Source organism: Scyliorhinus canicula, chromosome 17 (genome assembly GCF_902713615.1).
Source record: "Scyliorhinus canicula chromosome 17, sScyCan1.1, whole genome shotgun sequence".
Taxonomy (NCBI): domain Eukaryota; kingdom Metazoa; phylum Chordata; class Chondrichthyes; order Carcharhiniformes; family Scyliorhinidae; genus Scyliorhinus; species Scyliorhinus canicula.
The window spans coordinates 86209640-86226063 of NC_052162.1; the positions used below are offsets into that span (position 1 = coordinate 86209640).

General features: G+C 50.4%; 1 protein-coding gene across 1 annotated transcript in view; it reads left to right on the top strand.

Moving 5' to 3' along the window:
* LOC119952125 (sodium/hydrogen exchanger 2-like) overlaps positions 1–16424 on the top strand; it is a 230432-nt gene that overhangs the window by 163427 nt on the left and 50581 nt on the right. The window contains exon 8 of the mRNA XM_038775699.1: positions 2019–2183. Within this exon, the coding sequence (XP_038631627.1) occupies positions 2019–2183 (165 nt within the window). The remainder of the gene's footprint in view (positions 1–2018; positions 2184–16424) is intronic.

A 16424-nucleotide genomic window follows, 5' to 3' on the forward strand; every position in this document is an offset into this window, starting at 1 on the left:
TTGTTCCTCTTTAAGAGGTAGTATGGGATCATAGTTTGGACTCATACCTGGCACAAAGGAAGAGGGTTGTTTTTATTGGCGGTCAATCATCTCAGTTCCATGACATAGAACATGCAGTGCAGAAGGAGGCCATTCAGCCCATCGAGGCTGCACCGACCCACTTAAGCCCTCACTTCCACCCTATCCCCCTAACCAAATAACGCCTCCTAACATTTTTGGACACAAAGGGCAATTTATCATGGCCAATCCACCTAACCTGCACGTCTTTGGACTGTGGGAGGAAACCGGAACACCCGGAGCAAACCACGCAGACACAGGGAGAACATGCAGACTCCACTCAGACAGTGACCCAGCTGGGAATCGAACCTGGGACCCTGGCACTGTGAAGACACAGTGCTAATCACTATGATGCCGTGCTGCCCTTACTGGACTCCCTCAGGGTAGAGTCCCAGGCCCAACCATCTTCAGCTGTGACAACAATGGTCTTCCTTCCATCATAAGGTCAGAAGCGGGGATGTTTTCTGATGACTGCACAATGTTCAGCATTGTTCGCGACTCCTTAGATACAGAAGCAATCTGTGTCCATTGGCAGCAAGACCTGGACAACATTAAGGATGGAGCTGATAAGTGCCGAGTAACGTCCATGCCAAACTAATTTCAGGCAATGACCATCTTCAAAATCTAACCATTTCCCCTTGACATTCAATGGCAATACCATTGCTAAATCCCCAACTATCAGTATCCTGGGGTTTACCATTGACCAGAAACTGAACTGGATTAGCCATATACATACCGTAGCTAAAACAGCAGGTCAGAGGCACCACAGTTTGAGGTGAGTAACTCACCTCCTGACTCCCCAAAGCCTGTCCACCATCTGCAAGGCACAAGTCAAGAACGTGATGGAATACTCTCCATTTGCCTGGATGAGTGCAGCTCCAATAACATTCAAGAAGCTCGACACCATCCAGGACGAAGCAGCCCGCTTGATTGACACTCCGTCCACAAACATTCATACCCTGTATTACCGCCGCATAGTAGCAGCCGTTTGTACAAGGTGCACTGCAGGAACTCACCAAAGCTCCTGACACAACAGCTTCCAAACCCGTGACTGCAGCCATCGAGCAGGCCAAGGATATCTAACACATGGAAACACCTGGAATTTTCTCTCCAAGCCACTCAAAATTCTGACTTGGAAATATATCAGCATTCCTTCACTGTTGCTGGGTCAAACTCCTGGAACTCCCTTCCTAAAAGCATAGTGGTTGTCCCTATACCACATGTACTGCAGCAGTTGAAGAAGGCAGTTCACCACCTCCTTCTCAAAGGCAATTAGGGATGGGCAATGAATGTTCCAGTGACGTCCACATCCCATGGACGAAGAAAACACAAAATTACAGCTGGACCAGTGGATCAGGCAGATTAACATCACATCTGGGGCATCATCACAGTCAGATAGAATTTTGCTTGGGTTAATGATACAGAACCGCAATTTATGTCATAATTTCAAATTGTTTGAGTTTACAGTGATTGCATACTAGAATCATACAGCGTAGAAAAGAGGCCATTCAGTCCATTGTGCCTGTGTTGGCTATTTTAAAGAGCTATCCAATCATCTTCAATCTCCTCCCTACATTCTATCTCCGGATAGCTCTGTAAATTCTCCTCTGCGCAGATATATTCAATTCTCTCCTGAAGGTTACTATCGAGCCTACATATACCATCCTTTCAGACTGTGCTATTCAGGTCATAATAATATATTACACAACAAAAAATTCTCAACTCCCATCTGGATCTTTTGCTAATCATCTTACATCCGCGTCATTCCAATACCAAACCTCCTCCCATCAGAAACAGATTCTCCTTATTTACTCCATTAAAACTCTTCATGATGTTAAATACCTCCATCAAATCTCCTCTTTTATCTTGACTGGCAAGTGGGTTGCAATTGGTTGAGCTGCATTTGTCCGAACACAACCATTTCCGGAATCCCCATTACAATTTTCTTCCATTTCTTACAGGTTTGAGAACTTTAACAACAAATATCTCAACAAGCTTTTCATCAGAGAGCAGCATCTGTCGAAATCCAGCATTGTGGTTTTATACCAGAAGCTGGAGAAGAAGCACGCCATTGAGCTGGCAGAGGCGGGCCAGCTGGTTGGAGCACCATCCCTCGCTTCTCTCCCGTGAGTAGACTTCCTTTTGCAAACTGAGCGCTGTTTCATTCATCTTTGTGTTGACCGTTGCAAAGTTCTAAGTTCCACTGGCTGCTATTCCTCTGTACATGTTGGCCACACCTGTGCTATCAGTTAGGAAGGCACTACAAGAGGAATTGTGTAATGTCTGATATTAATGGAAGATCTTGTTTTTGTCACTCACTGGAAATCCTTTCTGGTCGTCTGGACCATAGTTGTGTGGGGGAATTCACCCATGGTAATTGCTATACCGTCAATTCAATGTGAGACTGTGAGAACGAATGAACATTCGGCTTTAATATCCATGAACTTGCCTGCCAGAGTCGGCTGCACGAATGAGTGCCACCCACAGGTGGCCGGACTATTTATGGCCCCGGTGAGGGCGGAGTCAGAGGCGGAGCCCACCGGGGTTCCAGTACAGTAACTGGAAATAGCCCGTACCGTCACTTCCAGGTCATGGGACACATCATTATACAGACAGTACAGACAGCTCATGCATTAGGTGAAATACATTAACCACAGTAATGTTGAATGTCAAGAATGTCAATCTCTCTGATTGGAGATGGCCATTGCCCGGCATTTTGCCTGAGACTAATTTGTACCCCGATAAATCGTCAATGTTCGTGTCAGTGCAGAGTTTTCATTCCAAGCTACAACTTTGTTGTACATGCAACTTTAGCCTAGATCAACAAAAGATTTGTTTGTTGAACAAGTTGGCTACTTTACCTATCCAAGTCTATCTTTCTGTTTGTCTTTCTGCTTATCTTCTGTTAACAAATCTTAATTTGCAGCCAAAATATAGATCTACATGCTGATCTCTGTAAAATGCAGGCCAGTGCCACTTGTATAGTTCTGGATTGCAGAGAGAAAGTAGAAACCTCAAAGAGATGGACAAGACACAATTCCATAAAAGCAGCTGAACATCAGGGGCTGGATTTTCCATTCCCCAGCCACGTGTTTCTCGGCGACGCTCCATATGCTAGCGGAAGGATTCTTTCTTGCCGCCGCTTATCAATGGGATTTCCCATTGAAGTCACCCATGCCGCTGGGAAACCAACAGGCGGGGATGTGCTGCCAGCGGGTATAAAGGGTGGGATTCTTCCGTACCCAGCGGGGCGGGGGAGTCCCAGCGGGACGGAGTGGCGTGAGCAACTCCGGCGTCGGGCCGCCCCAAAGGTGCTGAATCCTCCACACCTTCAGGGGCTAGGCCTACCCCGGAGAGGTTGGCGCCCCACTGGGCGTCGGGATAGGGGCTTGGCGCCATGCCAACCGGTGCTGAAGGGCCTCCACCAGCCGGTGCGAGTCGGCACATGCGCGGGATTCTCCAGCCTGTGATGGGCCAAAGTCCCGCCGCTGACAGGCCTCTCCTACCGGTGTGGATTAAACCACCTACCTGACCGGTGGGATTGGAGGCGGGGCGGGATTGGAGGCGCGGGCGGGCTCCGGGGTCCTGGGGTGGGGTGGTGCGCAGGGCGATCTGACCGTGATCGGGGCCCATCGATCGGCGGGCGAGCCTGTGCCGTGGGGGCACTCTTTTTCTTCCACCTTCGCCAAGGCGGAGGCGGAAAAGACCCCCTGCCCTGCGCATGCGGCGGTATCACGTCAGTAGCCACTGTCGCTATGGCACATTCACGGACTTACGCCGGCCGGCGAAGTCCTTTCGGCCTCGGCTGGCATGGAGCCAAAGGCCGTTCACACCAGCCGGAGGAGTGGGAACCACTCCGGAGCAGGCCGAGCCTCTCAATCTGAGGGCTTGGCCCCTAAGTGTGCGGAGAATTCCGCACCTTTGCGATGCCCCGACGCCGGAGTGGTTCATTCCACTCCGACACACCGGGACCCCCCGCCCCGCCGGGTAGGGGAGAATCCCAGCCCAGGATCTGCAATTCTGTAGCAAGTAACTCACCTCCTGACTCCCCAAAGCCTGTTCAACGTCTCCAAGGCACAAGTTGGAGTGTGATGGAATACTCTCCACCTGCCTGGATAAGTGACGTTCCAACAATACTCAAGGAGCTCAACACCATCCACAATCATACTTGGTCGGCACTCAATCCGCCAACTTCAACATTTCCTCCCTTCATCACAGGTGCACAGTGGCAACAGTGTGCACCATTTACAAGATGTCCTGTCGCAACACACCAAGCCTCCTTCAACAGCCCCTTCCAAACCTGAGACTACCATCTAGTAGGACAAGGGCAGCAGATACATGGGAACATCATCATCTAGAGATTCCCCTCCAATTCACAAACCATCCTTACTTGAAAACATAAAGCCGTCCCTTCACTGTCTTTGGGTTCAAATCCTAAATCTCCCTCCCTACAGCACTGTGGATGTAGCTACACAACATGCGCAGGCGCGGTCAAAGATGAATGTTCACCACTCTCAAGGGAAAATGAAGATGGGTGACAAATGCTGGCCTTCCATGAATGAATAAACAAAATCCAAAATTAGCTGCCAATTTGTTATGACTCATCATGTGCTCTGTACAAAACAAATCTCTACCTGATTGTTTCACTGGTCCAGGTTGAAGCATTTAACATGAACCATTCTAGTAATGGAAATCCATAATTCATTCTCCAGTAACTGCTGTGTATTTACTTTTACTCTTTGTCTGAATGTGCTGAATTATTGCGAACACCTAGACTGGTTGCTTTGGTTGGGAAGATTTATAAACATCTGCTTCCTGAGCCAGGAGGGGAGACTTTGTTTACATTTGGCCTGATGCATGGGGTTCTCTGTCTGTCCTTGAGCTGCATTTTCCACAGTGTAGGCTCTTTAATAATGAAATGCTGAGTTGACGAAACAAGCCACACTTAGAAGTTTACATCAGATCGATTAGCATCAAAGTGCATAAGGCTACCATTGAGTCCAGTTACATTATAAGCATTTTTGTGAAGGGTGTTTCACACTAACTATTGGAATACAGAGAGCAGGGTTTGCCGATTCTGCGGCTATGTCCCCACGCCGGCATGGGAACGTTGGTGTTTTGCCCCAGGAAAACTGAGGCAAAACGGCCACCGATCCCCCGTTTTACTGGGGTCTAGCAGGACGGCAGCGTCGGGCACCTGGCTCTAGCTGCCGATAGCTCTGGAAAATTCCCAGGTCTGTGGTCGTGCATGCGCACAGCTGCAGCCTGCAGTGGGCGTGCCTTGCTTTATGGTGGAGGCCGCTCGCGGACCTGGCCCTCGAAATAGTTCCCCTTCAGCTGGCTCGCATGCCAGGGACCGCCCCACCACAGTGCCCCCAGACCCAAATAATGTTCCCCCTGCCGGCGAATCGGCCCTCCTCTGACTGTGGCGGAGCTGGACTGAGTCCGCAGTCGCCAAGCTGAGTTCCCAACGAATGAGACCACACGTGGCCCACGCCATCGGGAACTCGGCCAGCTGGGGGCGGAGCATCAGAGGGGACTTCAGGCAATGGCCCGAGGCCATCAATACATGGCGTGGCGTACTCTGCGGAGCATCGCGAAAGCTGACCCGCCCGTAATTCATTCGGGAAATGTGATTCTCCAGCCGTTCGACGAACGCAATTTCGGCATCGGCAACCGGAGAATCCAGCCCAGGGAGTTCAGCCTAATCCTGGATCAAGGTTCAACTTGATACTGAGCAACACAGAATGAGACCCCCCTAAAGCAGCTACTTCAATCTTCCTTAAAACCAGATAAATGCAGGGTTGTTGTTTTGAACTAGAAATCATTTCATACTGATGTTAAAGTAGCATAAACGGACTGCAATACTGAGATGTAGTAACAGGTACTGATGAACAGCATCTCCAAAATGCTGGAAAATCTGCAGTCTATTTACAGAAAATGTTTTTCGTTTAGAAAATGGACCGTGCGTTTTTCAATCTCATGGAGGGCTTGAACACGGGCAGCACGATGGTGCAGTGGTTAGCACTGCAGCCTCACGGCACCGAGGTCCCAGATTCGATCCCGGCTCTGGGTCACTGTCCGTGTGGAGTTTGCACATTCTCCCCGTGTCTGCGTGGGTTTCACCCCCACAACTCAAAGATGTGCAGGCTAGGTGGATTGGCCTTATCTTTTTATTAAAACAGTAAAAAATATATACAAGGCCAAACGGTAATTTTGTGTTGGAGAAACAGGGTACCCTCCCCTCAGTACCAATGTATGGGGGGGTGGGGTGGCATGGGTACTCTGATTATTAAAACAGTTCACAACACGTTTCTACAAAAAACAAATGGTACCAGCACTAAACTTTGCGTTGGAGAGACCAGCTAACCTCGCCTCTGTACCAACAGAAGGGAAAGGAAGGGGGGTGGTGGGGAGAGAGGGAAAAGGAGGGTGGTGGGGAGGGAGGGGGAGTCAGGGTATTGGTGGATGGGGGAGGGGCAAATATGGCACTGCCTGAACTATCTACGGAAGTAGAAAAACAAAAGAACCTTCAATTATGATGTGCCAGATTCCGGGAGTCCCTTAGAGGGGGTGAGGGGCAACAGTGTCAAGCACGAGTGAGACCCACACCCCGCTACAGAGTGTCTCGTGCACCCTGCGCTCCCGACATTGGGCGGCTGACGCTCAATTGTCCCTTAATTGGAAAAAAAGAATTGGGTACTCTAAATTTAAAAGAAAAAGATGGAGGACCTGAACACATTGAAATCGATGACTTGACACTAAGTACAGCTTTTGACATAGAGCATTTTGCCATAGTGTCATTAATCCACACTCTCTGGGAGAAAAGCATATGAGGAATGGATTAATGTTTCATACAATAAATCTGCATTGACCTACAATCCTATGTTTGTCAGGGACAAACAAAGACCGATTGTTAATCCAGGCTGCCCAGCGGAAACAGGAGGGCAGACGGTTAAAATGGAAGTCAGGGGCTCAGTGCTGGAAGTCAGGGGTTCAGTGCTGGAAGTCAGGGGTTCAGTGCTGGAAGTCAGGGGCTCAGTGCTGGAAGTCAGGGGCTCAGTGCTGGAAGTCAGGGGCTCAGTGCTGGAAGTCAGGAGCTCAGTGCTGGAAGTCAGGGGCTCAGTGCTGGAAGTTTGGGGCTCAGTGCTGGAAGTCAGGGGCTCAGTGCTGGAAGTCAGGGGTTCAGTGCTGGAAGTCAGGGGCTCAGTGCTGGAAGTCAGGGGCTCAGTGCTGGAAGTCAGGGGCTCAGTGCTGGAAGTCAAGGGCTCAGTGCTGGAAGTCAGGGGCTCAGTGCTGGAAGTCAGGGGCTCAGTGCTGGAAGTCAGGGGCTCAGTGCTGGAAGTCAGGGGTTCAGTGCTGGAAGTTTGGGGCTCAGTGCTGGAAGTCAGGGGCTCAGTGCTGGAAGTCAGGGGCTCAGTGCTGGAAGTCAGGGGCTCAGTGCTGGAAGTCAGGGGCTCAGTGCTGGAAGTCAAGGGCTCAGTGCTGGAAGTCAGGGGCTCAGTGCTGGAAGTCAGGGGTTCAGTGCTGGAAGTCAGGGGCTCAGTGCTGGAAGTCAGGGGCTCAGTGCTGGAAGTCAGGGGCTCAGTGCTGGGTCAGGGGCTCAGTGCTGGAAGTCAGGGGTTCAGTGCTGGAACTCAGGGGCTCAGTGCTGGAAGTCAGGGGCTCAGTGCTGGAAGTCAGGGGTTCAGTGCTGGAAGTCAGGGGCTCAGTGCTGGAAGCCAGGGGTTCAGTGCTGGAAGTCAGGGGCTCAGTGCTGGAAGTCAGGGGCTCAGTGCTGGAAGTCAGGGGTTCAGTGCTGGAAGTCAGGGGCTCAGTGCTGGAAGCCAGGGGTTCAGTGCTGGAAGTCAGAGACTCAGTGCTGGGTCAGGGGTTCAGTGCTGGAAGTCGGGGGTTCAGTGCTGGAAGTCAGGGGCTCAGTGCTGGAAGTCAGGGGTTCAGTGCTGGAACTCAGGGGCTCAGTGCTGGAAGTCAGGGGCTCAGTGCTGGAAGTCAGGGGTTCAGTGCTGGAAGTCAGGGGCTCAGTGCTGGAAGCCAGGGGTTCAGTGGTGGAAGTCAGGGGCTCAGTGCTGGAAGTCAAGGGCTCAGTGCTGGACGTCAGGGGCTCAGTGCTGGAAGTCAGGGGCTCAGTGCTGGAAGTCAGGGGCTCAGTGCTGGAAGTCAGGGGCTCAGTGCTGGGTCAGGGGCTCAGTGCTGGAAGTCAGGGGTTCAGTGCTGGAAGTCAGGGGCTCAGTGCTGGAAGTCAGAGGCTCAGTGCTGGAAGTCAGGGGTTCAGTGCTGGAAGTCAGGGGCTCAGTGCTGGAAGTCAGGGGCTCAGTGCTGGAAGTCAGGGGCTCAGTGTTGGAAGTCAGGGGCTCAGTGCTGGAAGTCAGGAGCTCAGTGCTGGAAGTCAGGGGCTCAGTGCTGGAAGTTTGGGGCTCAGTGCTGGAAGTCAGGGGCTCAGTGCTGGAAGTCAGGGGTTCAGTGCTGGAAGTCAGGGGCTCAGTGCTGGAAGTCAGGGGCTCAGTGCTGGAAGTCAGGGGCTCAGTGCTGGAAGTCAGGGGCTCAGTGCTGGAAGTCAGGGGTTCAGTGCTGGAAGTCAGGGGCTCAGTGCTGGGTCAGGGGCTCAGTGCTGGAAGTCAGGGGCTCAGTGCCTGAAGTCAGGGGCTCAGTGCTGGAAGTCAGGGGCTCAGTGCTGGGTCAGTGGCTCAGTGCTGGAAGTCAGGGGCTCAGTGCTGGGTCAGGGGTTCAGTGCTGGAAGTCAGAGGCTCAGTGCTGGGGGTCAGGGGCTCAGTGCGGGAAGTCAGGGGCTCAGTGCTGGAAGTCAGGGGTTCAGTGCTGGAAGCCAGGGGTTCAGTGGTGGAAGTTAGGGGCTCAGTGCTGGAAGCCAGGGGTTCAGTGCTGGAAGCCAGGGGCTCAGTGCTAGAAGTCAGGGGTTCAGTGCTGGAAGTCAGGGGCTCAGTGCTGGAAGTCAGGGGTTCAGTGCTGGAAGTCAGGGGCTCATTGCTGGAAGTCAGGGGTTCAGTGCTGGAAGTCAGGGGCTCAGTGCTGGGTCAGGGGCTCAGTGCTGGAAGTCAGGGGCTCAGTGCCTGAAGTCAGGGGCTCAGTGCTGGAAGTCAGGGGCTCATTGCTGGAAGTCAGGGGTTCAGTGCTGGAAGTCAGGGGTTCAGTGCTGGAAGCCAGGGGCTCAGTGCTAGAAGTCAGGGGTTCAGTGCTGGAAGTCAGGGGCTCAGTGCTGGAAGCCAGGGGTTCAGTGCTGGAAGCCAGGGGCTCAGTGCTAGAAGTCAGGGGTTCAGTGCTGGAAGTCAGGGGCTCAGTGCTGGAAGTCAGGGGTTCAGTGGTGGAAGTTAGGGGCTCAGTGCTGGAAGCCAGGGGTTCAGTGCTGGAAGCCAGGGGCTCAGTGCTGGAAGTCAGGGGTTCAGTGCTGGAAGTCAGGGGCTCATTGCTGGAAGTCAGGGGTTCAGTGCTGGAAGTCAGGGGCTCAGTGCTGGGTCAGGGGCTCAGTGCTGGAAGTCAGGGGCTCAGTGCCTGAAGTCAGGGGCTCAGTGCTGGAAGTCAGGGGCTCATTGCTGGAAGTCAGGGGTTCAGTGCTGGAAGTCAGGGGCTCAGTGCTGGGGGTCAGGGGCTCAGTGCGGGAAGTCAGGGGCTCAGTGCTGGAAGTCAGGGGCTCAGTGCTGGAAGTCAGGGGCTCAGTGCTGGGTCAGGGGTTCAGTGCTGGAAGTCAGAGGCTCAGTGCTGGGGGTCAGGGGCTCAGTGCGGGAAGTCAGGGGCTCAGTGCTGGAAGTCAGGGGTTCAGTGCTGGAAGCCAGGGGTTCAGTGGTGGAAGTTAGGGGCTCAGTGCTGGAAGCCAGGGGTTCAGTGCTGGAAGTCAGGGGCTCAGTGCTGGAAGTCAGGGGTTCAGTGGTGGAAGTTAGGGGCTCAGTGCTGGAAGCCAGGGGTTCAGTGCTGGAAGCCAGGGGCTCAGTGCTGGAAGTCAGGGGTTCAGTGCTGGAAGTCAGGGGCTCAGTGCTGGAAGTCAGGGGCTCAGTGCTGGAAGTCAGGGGCTCAGTGCTGGAAGTCAGGGGCTCAGTGCTGGAAGTCAGGGGTTCAGTGCTGGAAGTCAGGGGCTCAGTGCTGAAAGTCAGGGGTTCAGTGCTGGAAGTCAGGGGCTCAGTGCTGGAAGTCAGGGGCTCAGTGCTGGAAGTCAGGGGCTCAGTGCTGGAAGTCAGGGGCTCAGTGCTGGAAGTCAGGAGCTCAGTGCTGGAAGTCAGGGGTTCAGTGCTGGAAGTCAGGGGCTCAGTGCTGGAAGTCAGGGGTTCAGTGCTGGAAGTCAGGGGCTCAGTGCTGAAAGTCAGGGGCTCAGTGCTGGAAGTCAGGGGCTCAGTGCTGGAAGTCAGGTGCTCAGTGCTGGAAGCCAGGGGCTTAGTGCTGCTTTTTTGACACATTTGCACACACGTGAATTTGGTAGTGGGGGATTTAAACCAATCTGCTCTAAGCCACGTGCTGGGTGTCATGTTGCTGATCAACCCTGATGTACTCTCTTGATGTCTGTCTGTGGAAAGAGGCAGAGTATGTGTGCCCTATCCTTTTATATGGGTTGTAAAGTGCCCGCTTGTGGTAATGCCACCTCAGGGTGTCCTGATTACCGATTGGTTGTGTCCTGTTGTAATGACCCATTGGCTGTATGTCTGCATGTCATGACATCTTGGTGTTCCCTCTTGTGGTTACTTAGTTGTAGTGCATTTACATTAACACCTTGTGTATTTACAGTGATGCATATCACCACATCCACCTTTTTGCGTGTTACATATTTTCTGTACATGGTTAAAGAAAATTGAACAACATAGGCAGATAAGTGATGACATGAACAAGTCACGATGACAGTGTTGATTATACAATATCAAATAATATTTATGAGTCCAAACTTCATGAATTTGTATGGTCGAGTGGCTTACTTGTTTTGTTATTGAAGTGTCGATGGTGATGTTGTCATTTCCTTGTGAACGCCATCAGTGTCCCTGTGCTTAAGGAATCAAGAAGTCATCAGGAGGTGTTCAAATGATCAAACCACCTTGTTGTCTGGTTTGGACTCTGTTTTTTCGATGCTTGTGGTAGCGATTCCTGATGTAATCTTTCCTGTCTGACCTGGACTGGTGACTGTGTTTGCGGTATTGATGCCGTATGTCAGCTGCCTTGAAAGCTGGTCTGCTTGTTTGTAATGTAGTAAATGTGAATTTGTAAGATGCGTTATCATGCCATGGTATGTCTGCACACTTGCCATTGTCTTGAGCTGTGCTGTCACAGTGTCCTGCATTTGCAGAATTGTACCATGTCGTACCATTCGTTGTTCCAGTGTTGTTGGTTTTGTCATGCTTGTTGTTGACGTTGGTGCCTTTGGTGCGCTTCTTGTTGGTGTCTTTGTTGTTGTTTTTGTCAGTTTTATTGTTGTGCTTGTTGCGCTCAGTGACCATTCTGAGTTGAGAATTTGAGTCCTTCACAAAGTTACTTGTGTCAGTGTCCTTTGTGGCATCTGCTGTTGCATTGAGCATTTTGTCTTTGCTTCCTCGATGCTCCCCGTCTGGAGTCATGTCCGGTTCACTTGAATCATCTTCGGTTTGTTGATGTTCCCCGTCTGGAGTCCTGTCTGGTTCACTTGAATCATCTTTGGTTTCTTGATGCTCCTCATCTGGAGTCAAAATGTTCAAGATTTCATTTTCTTGTGGAGAGGCTCGAGTGGATGAGGTTTTAATTGACGTGGTCTCACTAGACGCACTAGTAGTCTCACTTTGATTGTCGAGTGCCTCTGTACATAAGAGCTGAGATCTGTTCAGTCTCGCTGTGATGTTGCATACATTGTATGGGAATTGTGATGCCTTTGTCACTTGTCTCACATACAGTGGGTGGACATTCAGTGTCTTCTTGTTGGTTAAATGAGCTGGAGAGACTGTCAGAGACTTCTTCTGGTGGCTCAAATAATCTGGGTAGACTGTCATAGTCTTTGTGTTGTTCACGTGAGCGTGGTAGACTTGCATCATCTGCTGCTGGTTGCTCAGATAAGGTTGATAGACCTTCATGGTCTTCTTCAGGCTTGGACTGCGCTTTAGAGTCTTGCGTTGCTTCCGTTATGGAGTTTGTCAACGAGCTCGCTGTGGAGACTTGTATCGCTCTCTCTGTGGAGTCTGGCATCTTTCCTTCTGTGCAGTCGTGCAGTGGTCTCGCTGTGGAGTCGATCTGTGAGCTCTCAATGGAGTCGTGCAGTGGTCTCGCTGTGGAGTCTGTTATTGCTTTCTGTGTGGAGTCCGGGACTCTTTGTGGCGCGTGGACCACTCCCTGTGTGGAGTCGGGGACTCTTTGTGGTGCGTGGACCACTTTTCGTGTGGTCGGAGACTCTTCGTGGTGCGTGGACCACTTTTCGTGTGGTGTCATCTTCTGGGGTTGGTTTAGCTCACTGGGCTAAATCACTGGCTTTTAAAGCAGACCAAGCAGGCCAGCAGCACGGTTCGATTCCCGTACCAGCCTCCCTGGACAGGCTCCGGAATGTGGCGACTAGGGGCTTTTCACAGTAACTTCATTGAAGCCTACTCGTGACAATAAGCGATTTTCATTTCATTTCATTTCTTGGGTATTTGACCGGTTGCTGTCATCCAATGTATCGATGATCTGCAATGGCATCATGGTATTAGATTCATCTACCATGAGTAGAGTCGTTTTGAGCTTTTCAACCGTGTTGCTGATGCTGTGATCAGCATATCCGAATAACTCAGCCATGTCTGAGTAGTATTCTTCGATAAACCTTCTTTTGTTTCAATATTGTCATTGCGCTCTCTGTGTCCAAGAATGAAATCATTGTCTGAGTAGTCGTCTTCAAGGACCAAATCATCTCTTTGGGCGGTGCTAACTGCTTGTTGCAGGGTTCTGCGGAGGTTGATTTCAACTACTGGTAGAAGTTCAGGCATTGTTCTGTCTTTCAAGGTGAAAGAATGGTGTTTTGCAGCTTTAAAACTCTTCTTTGTAATTTTCGGACATTTAAGTGGGCATGGTCCGGGGCCTCTGATGTCAGGACGCTCGTGACGTAAAGCGTAGGAATGGATTGCGCATGCAAAATCGCTTTTGCTATACTGCACTCTCTTTTCGCAACTAAGCCGCGTATGCACAAAACACTGTTTTGCTGGTTCGCGTCTTCCCGGGAACTGAGCATGTGCGGACTGGGCCGGCTGGATACGCACAAGATGGCTGCCAATCAAAATTGCCGTTTGCTTCTGTTGCAACCCTACCTCTGCCTCGTGGTGAGTATTGCCGCCAGTTTTACCGACTTCTTTTGTGTTTACCTCGCAGTAGCTTTCAAATTTGTCCAGGGCTGTCTGGAATCGCATTCTGTCCTGCCCTTTGGAGTATTTAAAGGAGCGGAAGATCTCTGTTGCATGTTCACCCACATGGTGAGTAGAAGAGCAATCTTCTCAGCATTGGCCACGCCAGTTAGGTCGGATGCTTCCATGTAAAGCTGAAATCGTTGCTTGAATGCATGCCAGTTGGCACTGAGATTGCCTTGGTACCTGAATGGATTAGGAACCAGAATCTTGATCATCGTGCCTGGGTTCAGTTGCTGGTTATCACAGATTTAGCTGACTTGAACTAAATAGATTGAACAAGCACTCCTGGTATCATGTTGTGTTATGCTGCTTCGTGTAGCATTAGCTGCTTCCTTGATTATGCTTTGACAAAGGAAGCTCCAGACTATGAAATGAGTTCAACTTGTTTATTGAACTATTAACACAGTTCTTAAATGAGTTTGATTCTCTGCTAATCTAACTGTAGTAACTCAGTCTATCTTTACCAGCCTGCTCTAAGCAAAGTGCTGGGTGCGATGCTGCTAATCTGTCTGTGGAAAGAGGCAGAACAGGTGTGCTCTGTCCTTTTTATATGGGTTGTGAGTTGTGAAGTGCCCCCTTGTGGTAATGCCACCTCTGAGTGTCCTGATTACCCACTGGTTGTGTCCTGTTGTAATGACCCATTGGCTGTATGTCTGCATGTCATGACATCTCTGGTGCTCCCTCTAGTGGTTACTTAGTTGTAGTGTATTTACATTAATCCCTTGTATATATACAGTGATGCATATCACCACACACACCTCCTGGATTCAGATGGGACTCACCAACGGAAGATTTAAATGAGGCCTGGGAGTTAAAGCCTTCTCGGTCTCACATGGCTAGGGGCGGATGTGGGGACGGACATTTTGGTGGCCATTTTGGCATCCACATGCCATAATAATAATAATAATAGCTTATTATCACAAGTAGGCTTCAATGAAGTTACTGTCAAAAGCCCCTAGTCGCCACATTGCGGCGCCTGTTCGGCGAGGCTGGTATGGGAATTGAACCCGCGCTGTTGCCTTGTTCTGCATTACAAGTCAGCTGTTTAGCTCACTGTGCTCAACCAGCCCCTTTGTGCTAAATCAGCTGTAGTTAAAATCAGGATGACCCTGCCTTCTCCACAAGGCTGTGAATGAAGATGGTAGTTAAACCCATCAGGGTTTCAGGGCACTGCAGAAAGACCCTGAAGAAAAATCATTAAGATTATTAAAAAATAGTGTGTTTTAATTCATTTTCTGCAGATAATTTTGTATGACCCAGCAATAAGTTCTGTCCATCAAAGGACTGCCTACCTCCAGGTCAAAAGCATCACCTGATCCCAACTCTTCCTCAGCTCATCTGCTGCAGAAGCCTCACGCATGCCTTACCCTTAGACGTGACTATTCCGTTTCTGTCCCAGTCAGCCTCCCAGTTCCCACCCTACATAGATTTTTGCTTATTTTGCTGCCCAGATCCTAACTTGCACCAAGCCCCATTCGTCCATCCACCCTGTGCTCGTAAGAATATCTGGAATGGAAGCAGGAATAGACCACTCAACCCCATGAGCCTGCTCCACTATTCAATGTAATCACGTTCTGCCTGAACTCCACTTTCCTGCTAGCTGGCAGTGGCCCCCAATCCAGCAATTAAAAAGTTAGTTTCCCTGCCTTAAAAATTCCCCTTGCCTCTGTCACTTCAGCTCCGTAACACTCCCAGATCTCTGTGCCTCTCCAGTTCTGACCCCGATTTTACTTGCTTCACCGTTGTTGGCTATGCGTTTGGCTGCCTTGTTCCTAAGTGCTGGAATTTCCTCAAAGCTCTCTGCCTCTCCACCTCCCTCTCCTCAATTATGTAGCTCCTTAAAACCTGGCTCTTTGACCAAGGGCAGCATGGTAGCACAGTGGTTAGCACAGTTGCTTCACAGCTCCAGGATCCCTGGTTCGATTCCCAGCTTGGGTCACTGTCTGTGTGGGCTTAAGTGGGGTGCTCATTCCAAGGTGTGGTGCAGACACGATGGGCCGAATGGCCTTCATCTGCACTGTAATCTCTATGATTTTGTCACCTATTATGATATCTCCTTCTGTGGCCCATTGTTAAATCTTTAGTAGATAAGCTCTTGTGAAGCTCCCTGGGGCGTTTTACTCGATTTTAAAAGCGTTATAAATACACATTGTTATTATTGAGCTGAGAAACTGACTATTTGATTGGACATAATTGCAGAATTCAACTCCGAGATCCAAGCCATGTAGTAAGTGAAACGTGACTGATTCAGTCAATATAAATCAATGACTCTGATTACAAGCACTGCCGCTTGGGTTTTCAAGTTTTCACGCATCTCCTGCATTGGAAATACAGCAGACTCGCTTTGTAACACAGGCCCACAGTGCCACTCGCAAATGATGCAGCAGCAGATGTAGCAAAGTGCCAGCTTTAGTTGGTGTAAATTGTATGTGGGCGTGATGTGGTGGCCATGCTCCCTGTTGATTCACGATTCGGCATAAGCAAGTAGTTGGACAAAGTTATTGCAATTAGTGCTCAAATATATAGCCTAATCCAAAATCAAGTGAGGAAGGAAACAGGGGTGGTGAAACAGGGTGAGAAACCCGGCAGAGTTCGGCTACTTGCTTTTTTGATGATGACAATGAACTGAAACCCATGATGCCTCAGCAGGCCTCAGCTGGGGCGGCAATGCAACTGATCTCAATGTCCCTGGATGAGGGAGAGAAAAATCAGGCACTCCTTTAATATCCAGCGACTAACCTTAGAGAGTAGATTTCAGGCTGGACCACTGAGATTCTCGGCAGTAATAGCCCCCTCCCCCCACAGGCAAACATATCTAGGTTCCCGCATTATAAAATGGTCAATTGAACAAAGAAACAGAAGGTGTTGCTCATGGAAGCAGTGCCCAATGGTAAACTGGGTTGAGTTTCTTTCAGATTGTAGTGATCTGTATATCTGACTATGTCAAGGGTTAACAACAGCATCATAGTGTTAGACAACCACTAGATGGCGGCACAAGATCCAGGTATATAGGGGGCGATTCTCCGAGCCCTGTGCTGG